A 13953-nucleotide genomic window follows, 5' to 3' on the forward strand; every position below is an offset into this window, starting at 1 on the left:
ATGTTCAGTACTATGCATTCAAGATTTGCTATCTCTCTCTGTACTTCATTCTTTGAAGTCAAATTTCTCTACTACTTGATTGGTTTCTTCATTCTTTGACATAATGTGTTCCTAGATCAATCACACATTAGTCAAAGAGAGGCAAATGTAATCACCCAAAAATAGTCATCTAGACTCTAAGCCCTCTTTTTAGCAATTTTGCATTATTTATCTATTGCTTATCTTTGATCAAATCCTCAAAAAAAAAAAATTTCAATTATAACCTACAGTTTGACCACTTTATCCTAAGTCTTTTATTTAATTGAAAGAACATGCTCCCTTTTAATTAAATAAAAATCCCCACTTCCCACTTATCATAAGTGTGCACACATAAAGCATTATTCCTATTTTAAAAATAAGAGGAAAAGGTATTTTTGTCTACACATGAATGCACAATTTTCCATGTCATAGGAATCGTCTATTTTTTAAATATTTTAATCCTCCTCCACACATTTCTCTCTCTCTCTAAAGTCAGCCATTGTTTCTTATTGGTTGAGATGCTTGTGCACATGGATCACTCAAGATACATTCCTCTCCCTTGATTATGCCTCTTTTGCCTCTTAATCTCTATCGTCCATTTTCTTTAAATGGGAGGGCTCTCTCCTCATTCTCAAATCTTGGTCTTTCATGCTAATGGTATGTTGCAGAATTTTAGGTGCTTTTGGAGCTTTGAAGACTTGGAGCATTTGAATTCTCATACTATTTTCCTCATACTTGCATCTTGGTTCACTTGCATTATAGCTTCATGGTTTTCTTTTTAGCTTAGTTTCCTTTATGATTTAGCTTAGTTCTTTTTGTTAGCTAGTGCATTTCATTTAGTTTAGATCTTACATTTGCAATGCATTCATTGTGATTCTTGGATGCTAGCACTCTTGCTCTCATCTTTGAAACTCTCATTCTATGGTGCACCTTGCAAGGGTTGCATAGCTTGGTTCATTTGAGAGCCTCCATCTCACAGACTTTGCCCGTCATAGATAGAGAGCTATAAGCCGCCGCTTAAGATGTTATCTTTCATGGGTATTCTCAAGAATAAGGGTTTATAGAAGTGTGATACTTTTTGGACACAAACATACAGGCATACATATATTGTCATGTGCCCTGCTTAGAACTCTAATTGTAATGGTCTCTTCCTGAAAGAAAGATTTAGCACTCATTCTATGGTGCACCTTGCAAGGGTTGCATAGCTTGGTTCATTTGAGAGCCTCCATCTCATAGCCTTTGCACGTCATAGATAGAGAGCTATAAAGCCACCTCTTGAGATGCTCTCTTTAATGGGTATTCTCAAGAATAAGGGTTTATAGAACTTTTTGGACACACACATACAGACATACATATATTGGCATGTGCCCTGCTTAGAACTCTAATTGTATCGGTCTCTTCTTGAAAGAAAGATTTAACATGCTCAGGGTTCTTTAACATGTTTCTTGGATTGGCGAAATGAAGCCACTAAGATAGAAGATGGATGGCTTACTGTAAAAGATGGAAAGAGTTTGAACAAAACAATGGGCTCTTTTGATATGATGCTCGGTTCTCATATGAAAGTAGTCAAAGGCAATATTGTTTAATTTGGTCTGTTAATAGACTTTTCTCTTGTGCCTTTATGGGGATAGTGAATCCCCTAGATGTATCCACCCTTGGTTCAGGCCAAGTTCAAACCTGGCTCATTGAATAAAATCATATCTATTAGGAAGGGAAAAAAAATATAGTATAATTATTAACAAGATAATATCATTTATGAAGGACAAGACTTTAGGGAAGAAAATTTTATATATGGAATATTAACATCGGGAAAAGAGATTATTCAGAAAATTTGATATTTAACGAATCTGCAAAAATCAGAGGACCAAACAGGGGACATTACAAGTAGTATCAGAGCATGAACTTGCCATACTACAGGGTAAAAGCAGAAAAAAATAATTAGAAATAAATAGACCATAACAACCACATTGAGAGACTAGTCAATAGTCCAAGTCAGAGAAGAATATATGCAGCAGCAACTAAAAACTAAATTCAGACAAAATCAAATAGAAATTAGAGAAAACGGTAAGGACAAGAAACATCGAACAAGCATTACAGGCAGTGCCTAACAAGATAATCAGCAGAAATGAAAAACACAAAATAGTCAGCGGATATAAACTCATAGATACAAAAGAAAGGATCGAACAATATGTAATATAAGGGACATGGTATTTGTAATCAATAGTCAGTGAATGTAAGTTGGCAACTACAATCCATAAGAAAGTGTAAAAGACAATCTATATATAGTCATATATATAACCATGCTACAAAGTCAAAAACAATTATAGGAAGTGTGCACGAGTTGACAGTGATTACCTCAGCCAATAGCCATATACAAACAGGGAGGAGGGATAATTATCAAGAAATACAGTCATCCTATAAAGAGCTTCCAGATCGATCTTATATACAGACAGATCACGTTGAAGAGAAAAGAATATATTTGCCACAATGAGAGGAACATCATGACACTCCTGCATATAATCTAAGGTAAAGTATTGCAATGATTGCCTCAGTTGGATATTCGATCAGTCATAGTTTATGCATGATCCCTAGCCGCCTTCAATATAACTACAACAGTCAGTATTTGTGGTCTTTCACCAAGAACTATCCCTACATTACAATTGTCATCATACTTGCAATCATGTATAGTGGCAACTAGACCACATAAATGTCAACAATTATAATATTTAAACTGGACATAATTCGGAAGATGCTAGAGGCGCAAGCAGTAATAAGGAAGATTACAGGTTCAGACCCACCCAGGTATTATTTCTCAATGCCGTGAGCCATTAATCCAGAGGAGACAAGGTTAAGATCAACGCGTGTATCTCCATGACAGAATTCATCAGAGATTGGTATTACCTTAATTGTTGAGCACAACTTTATTTGGGGTTATCAGATCTGTTGTGGTATACATGTGTACAAAATTAACCATTTTATATTAGAATGTTATTTGATACATATGTTAGCAAAGAAATGGCCATCCCACATCATTCTTTGTTCAAAAGATTCGGAAAGTTGCAACTCTCCGATGTTTCAATATTGCAAAAGGTTTGATTTTAAAGGTAATAGCCACATAAGAAGGGAATTAATTGGTTGCAGTATAAAGTGGGTCTGAAACCTAACAGAAACTTCCTAACCTTAGTCAGCCAGCTAGGTGTCTTGAAGCATTATATGGATACATTGCAAAGGGTGTCGAAAACGGAGGTCAAGGGTGAAGTTCCAAGACCACCTATATTGAAGTCAGCTTGCAGTTGAATGTTAATATTATTATAATAATAGATAAGGATCTATAATTAGTTAATGGTAATCTATTTGTAATATATATACCTCTCGGTCTCTGTTAATAACAAGCAAGTATTTAACCAATTACTTTGTAATATGGTAGCAGGGCCACTTCTTTATAAAAATTCTAAAATCATAATTTCTTTTCTAAAATTATCAAGCCCCATCTTCGAAATTATTTCGCAAAAATATTTGCTTCAAACAAGGGTTTGTCTGAGAATATAGACGATCAATATTCACATTTTTTTTCTAGCCATTTTTGAAAAAAAGTGACTATTTTTTGGGCATTTTTGTCCAGTTTTTCTGCACATCTAGGGCTAGGAGTGACGCCAAGGGTTTCTTAAAACCCCCAATAATAGATTTGCGCCCAGAAACTGTGTTTTTTGCTATAGATTCGCCATTGGTTTCTTAGAATATTTGACTCTATATTAATGGGACATTACTATTATTATTTACTTTAGTCTTTTAATTTTACAATATTATGATTTTCAAATTTTGTATTTAGTATTAGACTCTTTAAACTATTAAAAAAAATTGCCGTCTCCAAGTACCCCTGTCTCCTAGTTTTGAAAAATTATTGTACCAGTACCAGAGACCTCCAAGTCTCCCTGTCTCCCGGTGACCTTGGTTAAATGAGCAGCATTTGCATGGAGCTAATCAGCATATTTCTTTCCATCATATTCCTCATGAATGGAATAGAGAGGTGAAGTGACTTGGTTAATGGGCTTCATGTTGATGACTAGGCACTCCTGTCCCAAAGTACTCAGAGACTTTGGAAAAGTTAATCTAGGAGAACAACATTAGATATTGTTCTTTCTTCAAGGTTCCTTCTAGAACTTCTTGTTGTTTGTAGGGTGTCCTTGGTTGGGCCTGGGGCCTTTTGCTTAAATCTGAATAAATTTTTAGCCCCTTTTTGAAAAAAAGTACAATCACTTCAGATGGACTTAAAACAGCAATAAGAAGGAAGATGACTTCGCTATAAGATAGTGATAACAAAGAGATACAAATCAACAATATCAGATTACAAGAACCTACAAAAAGTAAATCTCACAACCCAAGGTTTAAGTGGAGAAACCCTTTTGGGAGTATAAACTTCAATTGAAAGATTGTGATGCATCTACTTCCAAATCTCTTCTAGAACTTTTAATCTGATTTTCACTCTACTTACATACTCTCTCAACAAACCATGAACAAGATTTTCCTCACATTCTCACCCTCTTATTTCTACATCTTTAAGCATCTATTAAATACAGTTACAAAGTGATAGGGGTATTTGGAGATGTCGAGACTTGAACCAATACCCACATGGCTAATCTTCAAACATAGTAGATAAAGGTACTTGGAGACACTTTTTCTACTATAATTCAATAATTTCCAAAAAATATCATGACATAGAACTTTGAAAACAAGAATAGTAAATCAGTCATACAACTGTATATATCCCTCTCCAAATGTCCACATCGGTGGTTGATCCGATCATTATATCTTTGCATGGATTTTTGTATCATCTGACATATAAGCACAAAACATTATGCCTGCTTATTTCATTTATTTCCCTTCTTTTTTTTTGCCTTTTAACACATGTTTCCCTAGGTGTTTTGGCAGGAGACATCAAATTCTGCTTGAGAGACTTCAGAGACAGTTGGCAATGGCAGCCAAAAGAACCCTATGTGTCAGGAAGTTTCCGAAGACGCCTGAGGTACTAGAGACGTGTTTTCATCTACGAGATGCATCTCAAGGGATGGGAGATAGGTCTCCATAATATATTATACAATTGTGAGCAGTCTTGACTTATCAATATGAGTCTCTTTATGAAGAGACACAAAGTCTCATCATAAGCAACTCCAAAAGACCCCTCCATGATCGGGTATGTTTGATTAACAAACAAGTTTACAATATGACCTTCGAATTGCATAAGGTGATGGATCATAAACTCAATCCAAACTAATCAATACATGATAGGCATTTGTGCAAGGAAATAATGCTCAATCCAAGAGAATTATAATGTGAATATATAGGTTTTGCTTACTTAAATTGGTATGATAGTTTCAGATAAATATAACAGTTTCTGACAGACGCTACCAGATTTTCAACACTAACTTACTCAAAATTCAGACAAAACACATAAGCATAGTCTGTCTGGATACGTTAACTCGTCTTGGCAGTATGAGGTAAAGCTTGATGAAACGTAAGTCAAACTCACCTGAATTAATCACGTCCTCATTATTTTAAAAAAAAAATCATACGCCCAGGTTAACCAGAATGACTCTTACACTCTGCATTATAAATTTATTTTCAAATAGAAATTGTGTAAATTTGCCTTTGTAATATGAGAATGCTATCAACCACATTGCTTAAATTATCTTGTTGAAAACAGTATGAAGTTATGAGAAAAATATTATAAAATACTACATTAAAGTGTAACAAAATACAGAAATAACTTACTCTTTTATGATCAAAAGTTGCCTCCCAACAGCGGAAATATTTTGTGGTGGGGCTCCCTTATTTTGTGGGGCAACTTTCTTGCCGTTTCTTGACTCAGGTTTCCAGCATGCTTTAGCAAGAGACTTGTTAAGTAGATCTGCAATATCCCTAGCCATGATTTCTGCCCTCTCCTTAAATGGGAATGTCTCCTCCCTGAAATGATGAGATAGCCATAAATACATAGATAAGATTTGGTGCTTAGTTTCCAAATCCAAAAGCTCCAGATCGTTTTTTGCAGATCCTCTAGGTACACCCATTGCTATTCTAACAGGAAGATTTTCGCCATATTGTTGAGCAAATCTTGACAAATGGGCCATTGCTTTAGGATCACGTGTATTAACAGGTGCATAGCAAAAATTGAACCGATCTCGAAGTGATAACTCTGGTACTCTTTCCAGCATGTGTGCCACCCTTTTTACATGATCGTGTTTACAAAGGAAGTAAGATCCATCCAACACACAACATTTGGCAAATTTTTCTAGCAGCTCAACAAAAGTAATATTTGGAAGCTGCCCGGCAAATAGCTCAATTTGTTCAAAAAATGGAAAAAGGCCAGCAATTCTGCATTCTTCAAATGGTTGCCGCAAGCAATCTATTAGATAATCCAAGTCTTCTAACTTGAATGTAGTCGTCAGTCCCTCTGGATATGGGCTCCCCCTCCTGCCTGCTCTTCCAGCAATCTGTTTTACTTGAGAAGCAGGAACATGCTGCTGTCTGAAACCATTATATTTTTGGAGACCATAAAATACAACCCTTTTGATATTTAAATTAAGACCCATGCCAATAGCATCACTTGCAACAAGAACATCAAAATCATTTTCTGGATTGTTAAAAAGATTTGCCTGTTGTTTTCTAGTCTCAGGTGGAAGAGCGCCATATATGATACAACAACGATGTTTAGTAAACTTCTCAATTGCCATTCTGATTTCAAAGAGTTCCCTTCGTGAGAAAGCCACAATACAATCTCCAGACTCAATGTGTTCGAAGCTTCCTTGAAGGGTCTTGGCTTCCACGACCAGAGGCTTGAACCTGTCATAATGATGCACAATTAGATCATCCCCAGTCTTACTACAAATTTCCTTTACAAGCTTCAAAACAGTAGGATCGCCACATAAATGGACTTCATCGGCCCTTAACCCCAGCAAAGCTCTGCTCCATGCAAACCCTCTAGTCTCATCATTTATCATCTGAATTTCATCCAAAACAGCAACTTCGAAGTTTACATCTGTAGAGGCCATTTCTATTGTGCATGAAATGTGATTTGCAAACGGAATATTTTTCTTCTCTTGCCCTGTATGAAGACTGCAATACACACCAAGTGCATTCACTTTGTCAAACACCTCCATTGCAAGGAGACGAAGCGGACCGCAATAAATTCCACTCTTCGCCTGCAAGAAACTCTGCAATGCACTATATGTTTTGCCACTGTTTGTGGGGCCACAGTGATACACGATCTTCCTCTTCATTGCCCGTGCAAACGGAAACCAGGTGTGTGGCGTCCTGAGATCTGCAGTTCCAGCAATATTCCTAAAGCTCTTTATCTCATCTTCAAACTCTTTCATGCAAAACTCCGCAAACAAGGGAAAAAGAAACTGAACTGATTCTTTTGAAGCCCCTAACCTTATCAAATGCTCTAATATGTCCCTCTGACTGTGATGGATAACAAACCTACTAAAACTTCTCGCAGCTGTCGAAAAAACTGAATCTTTGATATACAGAGCCAAAGCTTGGTCACAAGCCCAACCCGAGTGAGCGAACCACTGCAAAATCTCTAGTAATTTTTGTTTCTCGGACAGAGTTAGCTCCGCAGGTCTCGTAGACTGACACATCTCCTGGAATAAAACCGCATGATCACAAGACCGGACATCCCCAACTCTTTTAACACTGCTTTTATTTTCTTCCAAACTATCAAAATCTTTACCATTTACTAGGTTTTTATCATTTTCAGGTACATTGATTGGAGCCTCCGTATTTCCTGCACTTTTTTCTCCAGATTGTAACGCAGAGTAACTCCTTCCATTTTGCGAAGTTTTCACCAATTGACTTAGCAATTCATCAGCTGATCTGGCGCTAAATAAATGAGCTCCACGGTACTGAGCAGGATTTAAGGGTGATTTCCCACGAGTACAGGCGATATCTGATTCTAAGCCACCCAACCCTTCAATATATGGTATTTGCAGGCATGAAGATTTTAATGAACCCAAACCCCTCAAAAGTGCTTTTTTCAGAACTAGGGCTCTAAGAACCACCATTTGGCCCCCTATCATTGCTGAACAAAACAATGCTCGGTGTAGATATCAAAGTTTATGGCTTAAGGTTTAGGGTTCAGGGTTTTAAATAGATAACAAGACTCATACTGGAAACTTGGAAAGTAGTGAAAAAAGACATCCTACAGGAAGGATTGAAGTTCTTATTAATGGAATGAAATTCTTTCGTTTAGTTAGCTTCTCCACGAACAACAACGCTAAGGAACGTACCAGAAATTGCATGGAACTGATATCTGAACATGTCTTTCTATCCGTAAGCCATCAACGAACTCATTTTTCGTTATCAGATCCAGTATAATTTTAGTTCCTAGGCGGGATACTTTTCATTGGATGCAATCTTTCAATTAGATTAACTAATCAATTAAAGAACTAAAAAGTTTATATGGAACTTACAATGTGTATATTTATTTTTCATTTTTCTTTATGTTATAAATGACATTTTTGTTTGATCTGCACTATTATTTATTTTTCATTTTTCTTTATGTTATAAATGACATTTTTGTTTGGTCTACACTATTTTTGCATTCTTAAGACATAAATGCATGTGTAATCAATAATAACTAAATCATTTTTCTTATCCAACATTATAAATATATCAATCTAGGTTATTTTTGAGTTTGAGTTTATTTAAAATCTTATTAAAAATTAATTATCATATCATTTAAAAATACATTTACTTAATTTTTTCTTCATAATAATTTAAAATTATTTTATTTTAGTTTTAGAATTTAATTTTTTATTCTAAATTTTAATTAAATTAATTAATAACAAAAGTGTATTTTTAAGAATATAATGATTTGATAAATTTTTACTAAAAATATTTATAAATTTTGTTACAAAGAATTTTAAATTTAGTTTTTAATGTTTTTTCTATTTTAAATATATTTATTAGTTTTACATTGTTCCTTACTTTTGCGAATTGTAAAATCTTAATTTTTTTCACACTATGTTTAACTAGCCATTTTTTCAATCTTGTTTTAATTTTTTCCTCATTTTAAAATTTATAAAACTAATATTATTCTTCAAACAAACTAATTTTTTTGTTGGTTTGGATCAAGTAGTCAACAATTTATATTTTAAAATTTAATATTTGAATTTATATTGGAAAAGGTAGAAACAAATATTTCATTTATTTAACTCAATTTTATAATTGTTATTTAAATATTTCTTAAAATAACATAATCCTTAATCTTTTTTTAAATTCTCTTCCAACTATCTTTCATTGTCCCTATAATAACTTATCATTCTCTCTCTTTTAAATCTCTTTGTATCCTTCATTTCTATCTATAAATCTCTATTATCATTATCTCTCTTTTTAATATGTCTTCATATATATAAATCTTCATTTTCCTTCTTTTTTAACTCTCTCTTCAATGTGCCTTTAAAGTACAAATAATAACAGTTTTTTTCCGATATAGGTGGCTTAACAAAAGAATCATGCAGGTGGAATCCCATATTGTATCATTTTTTTTAAATAAATGATCCATTTATCACTTCTTATGAGTCGGAAGGCCTTCACTCCAGCAACTTTGGCATTGCTCCTTTAACATCGCAATGTACTTCCATTGGTGTAGTCTTATGAGCTTCTTAAAAGAACCTGTAAATTTTAGTGTACAACACTCAAACAACGTTGTGGCTAGCCAAGGGGCATAAAGTCCCCATGCATTTGGCTATTAACTAGCAATAGAATCACTACTCCATGTTCATCAATGCACATCTATTAGTTTTTTTCTTACTTCTCTAAATTTTATTTTGTCCATCTTATTTCTACTTTTTATTTTTTCAACCCCAACATTGCAACCATCATGCATGTGGCAAGAACTATAACGCTTACATCTCTTGTTCTATTCCTAGCGCTAAAGGCTATTTTTGTTGTATTTAGCTCCACTATATTTTTCTATTCCTACATTATAGGATATTTTTCATAAAATTAAAATTAAAATAGCTTAAAATAAAAATTTGTTTTTTATTTTATTACTTACTATTTTGTTTCATATTTAATTATTTTTTATATTTTATTAAATGTGTTTTTATACAAAGTTAACTATCTATTTTTTAAATAGATTGTTAAAATTGAAGAGAATCAATGTAAGATAATTTAAAAAGACTGGGATGATCTAATGTAAAAAAGAGTGTGAAGATAAATTAAGAGTGTTTTTTTTCTTGGTTTTATAAACTATTTGATCTTGTGAATGTCATTAAAATATTTCATTATGTTCATTATTTTTTATTGGCCTCATATTTTCCATATATATCATTACCACTAGTTGCATTACTTTTACTTGTGATTTTCCTTTGTTTTGATCAATGTAGGAAGTTGAAGTCATTTAGTTGGCTCATGTCAGTTACTCTTGGTTTAAATAGGAAGACGGTCTTAGAATGATGTTTTCCCACTTACTATTTTTCTTTTTTTGGTTAAGACTACACACTATACATCATAAATGTAAATGTCAAAAATGTTGGACCCTACTTTCACTCTATCATATTGTCAAGTGTATTAGGACTAGCAATTGCACCTTGGTGTGCAATGGGTATGCCAAGGATATGTGGAAGGGGGGCATAAAATTGGAATTGTTTTCCAATATTTTGGTGGAATTTTCTGCAAACTAATTATTAAAAGTTGGTTTCTAAATAGTATAAATCCCTCCATATCCTAAAGTTTGTCCCAAAGAAAATGACCATGCTAGTATCTTAAATTATTGGTCATTTTTTGCTTATAAGATTGTCCACATTTTGTCAAATAGTCTACATGCCTAATTTTGACAACTTAGAGGTTCTATTCTAAAAATAAAAGATGGTTCAGGATATATAACTCTTGTTATTGGTCTTGCTAAACTTAGAGGCCCCTTATTTAGGAAGGGTCCACTTTTTGGGTAGCTTTTGGGTTTTATGCCCATATGGATTCTATTAATGATGGTCAAGACTAGACTTCGTCTATGTCAAAGTAAACAATGTGCATCTTCTTTATTTAATTTGAGGTGAAACACTCTAGAATGCCCTAATTTAGCGTGAAATGTAAAAATCTTATGTAAAGGTAGAGCTAAGAAAGCGCTTGGAAGGCTCACATTATAGCCTCTATTCAAAACTCCTTCAATAATATCGTTCATGCACTTTCAAATGTCTTGGGCCTCTGAAGTTATCAAGACACTAAGCACCATTCTTTCTATAAGAGACATCCTCTACCACAACCAATTCTAAATAATGTTTTCCAAATCCTAGACTTCTCTCTCTAGTGCTTTGGCCCATGCTTTCAACAAAAATATCACTTGTACTCTTGCCTTGTCCACTTCATCTACAATATACCAAGAAACAAAAGTTTGAAGTTATGAAGCTTCAAATTAAATACGAGTTTCTTCAATTCTCAGGAAATTAGGACTAAACGAATAAAAAAGCACTCGTCATGTTGAAAATTGTGGTGTGCAATGGACAAAAGAATATTGCTCTCATTAGAGAAAAATAAAGTATTTTTTATGTATATATTTTTATTAAACAATTACTTCCATTTTAGGAAGAGCATTTCACTACACTTCTCAAGATCAATTTGGACTAAGGAAGGGGATTCAAGTAACATGAATGCAAATGAATTGAACATTTTGAGCATGTTTATTTATTTATTTGAGAAATTAGACCAAGGCTCCCAACAAGTATCCATTGGATACACATAAGAACTAAAAATCAAAGTTTGTGATTTGTCTATCTTTAAGACTATTTAAATTCCTAAACTAACTTTCTCATATAGCAATTGCCCAATTGAAAATATAAATTAACTATTAACATTTGAAACTTGATCAAGTTGATTATTACTTTTTGATGTAGTGCAAGGCAGGAGAATCCCCAAAGGAGATGTCCGAGTCAAATAACCACACAACAGAATCACAACAACAAGCAATCATAATGCAAGATCTAATACCAAACCACAACTCTTTATTCATAATATTATATGCAATATGCCCGACTGTAAGGCCTTTTGGGTTAGGGCCAAATACAAACAAAAATTACAATATCAGTTCTACAAGATCCCACAAGATCCAACTTACAATCTTAATCCAGATCTCAACTAGTCTAGATCCACAATTGGATAAGAACACCAAGGAAGAATCCACACTTGTACCCTTAGGTCCTCCAAGCAATCGTTTGGTTCTCAAGCCACAACTACTCTTCAAAGTTCGCATCTACCCTTCATCCTCTTCTCCAAGTCGGATGTTCTAATGCCTAAAGACTCCACAAAACCCCCTACTTATACCCAACTAAGCCACAAGTCGACCCAATTCATTACAAATTAAATTAAATCCCTTACATTAAATATATGTCGAGCCACAAGTTGGCCACAACACAAATTAAATACTCATGGATAAATTAAATGCCAGAAGTTGGCTCATAGACAACTCGACACCAATAGGACCCAAGACCAAGCCAAGCATTAGAAAGACCAAGCTGAGCATCAGTAAATTCCCAAGCATTACCGAGCTCCCAGTCCATGTCGAGCTTCCAAACCATGTCGAACTCCACAAACCATGTTGAGCTCCAGCTCCATATTGTATGTCGAACATCAGTATCTATCAAACTCCACAACTTTAAGCCAAAATCCCTCAAAACATGTAGAATTGCAAGTAAGCCCAGGATGCTCTTGCATCAGACACCCTAGGTTCGAAAAGATGTAGTCAATTTAGCTGGAAGAACATCTTCTGGGATTCAGCATGTAAATCCCAAATTAGTTCTTCACATACATATCCTTCAAGTCTTCAACTTGTACACTCTTTCCCTTGTTCTTCTTCCACCTCTTCATGTCCATCCTTAGTGTGCTACAAGTTTGCTTTCCACACTGATCTCCAAGCTTCTCAGAATCTACCAACTCAACTCGACTGCCAATACTTAGCTTCCTCCTACCAAGCTCTTCATTCTACAAAGGAATCAGGGGAAACTTCCTGCCACCTTTCTCAATAGTAACATATTATTGACACAATCGTGCACAGCGCTACAATCATATTGCCAAGGTCTACCAAGAAACACATGACAACTGTTCATGTCCACAATATTGCACAACACTTGATTGTTTTACTACCCAATCTGGAAATCAACAAGACATTTCTCCCTCACTTCCAAAGCATGCTCACCTTGCAACTAGCCAATCCTATAAGGATAAGGATGTTTAATCTCTTCAAACCAAGTTTTTGAACCATCTCCTTAGCAACAAGGTTATCAGTGCTACCACCATCCACAATCACCTCATAGACTTTACCACCAAACTTACAATAAGTCCTGAACAAACTAGTACTCTGACAAGAATCTAGTGTCCTCTAACCAACCAGTACTCACCGAGCTAGCAAATTCTCTCCTTGCTCAGGTTGATTGTCTTGGACTGCAACCTTTAGTCATAATAGTAATTGTCCTACCATGCAAACATTCAAATTATCTATGCCCTTCTTGCCCACGTTTGAAACAATTACCTCTATACACACCTCCACCTATCCTTCTCTTCTGATCAACAGGTTTTGGTTCACCTTCTGCACTCAGTTTAGCTTGTATCAAGCTATCCTGTTTCTCCTTCCCTCTAGCATTACTTTGAGTTTTCCTCTTCAACTTATCTTCTGCCTTTAGTGCATACTAATAAAAATACTCAACTAAAGAAATATTCAACATACCAACCTCATCCTAAATATTGAGTCTCAAACCATTAATGTAATGAGCTACCTTTTCCTTTGACAATTCTTTGTGTTCAGACTGAATAGTCAACTTGTAGAACTTCTTTGTATAATCCTTCACAATCATATCCTTCTGCATTAGATTTTGCAACCTCTTAAACAACTCAAATTCATAATCAACAGTACTGAACTTAGACTTCAATTTAGTCACCATCAAT

The 13953-nt window shown here is 34.6% G+C and overlaps 1 protein-coding gene across 3 annotated transcripts in view; it reads right to left on the reverse strand.

The window, feature by feature from the left end:
• Window positions 1–8473, reverse strand: part of LOC149540053 (DExH-box ATP-dependent RNA helicase DExH18, mitochondrial-like) — a 43696-nt gene extending 35223 nt beyond the window's left edge. The window contains exon 1 of one of the 3 annotated variants that reach the window (XM_089801248.1): window positions 5788–8473. In XM_089801248.1, the coding sequence (XP_089657374.1) occupies window positions 5788–8093 (2306 nt within the window). In that variant the 5' untranslated portion in view covers window positions 8094–8473. The remainder of the gene's footprint in view (window positions 1–5787) is intronic. The other 2 variants (XM_089801247.1, XM_089801246.1) reach the window with 2 other exon arrangements.
• Between the last annotated feature and the right edge of the window lie 5480 nt (window positions 8474–13953).

Source organism: Cupressus sempervirens, chromosome 9, assembly GCF_028749045.1.
Source record: "Cupressus sempervirens isolate cs-2001-9-10 chromosome 9, ASM2874904v1, whole genome shotgun sequence".
NCBI lineage: Eukaryota > Viridiplantae > Streptophyta > Pinopsida > Cupressales > Cupressaceae > Cupressus > Cupressus sempervirens.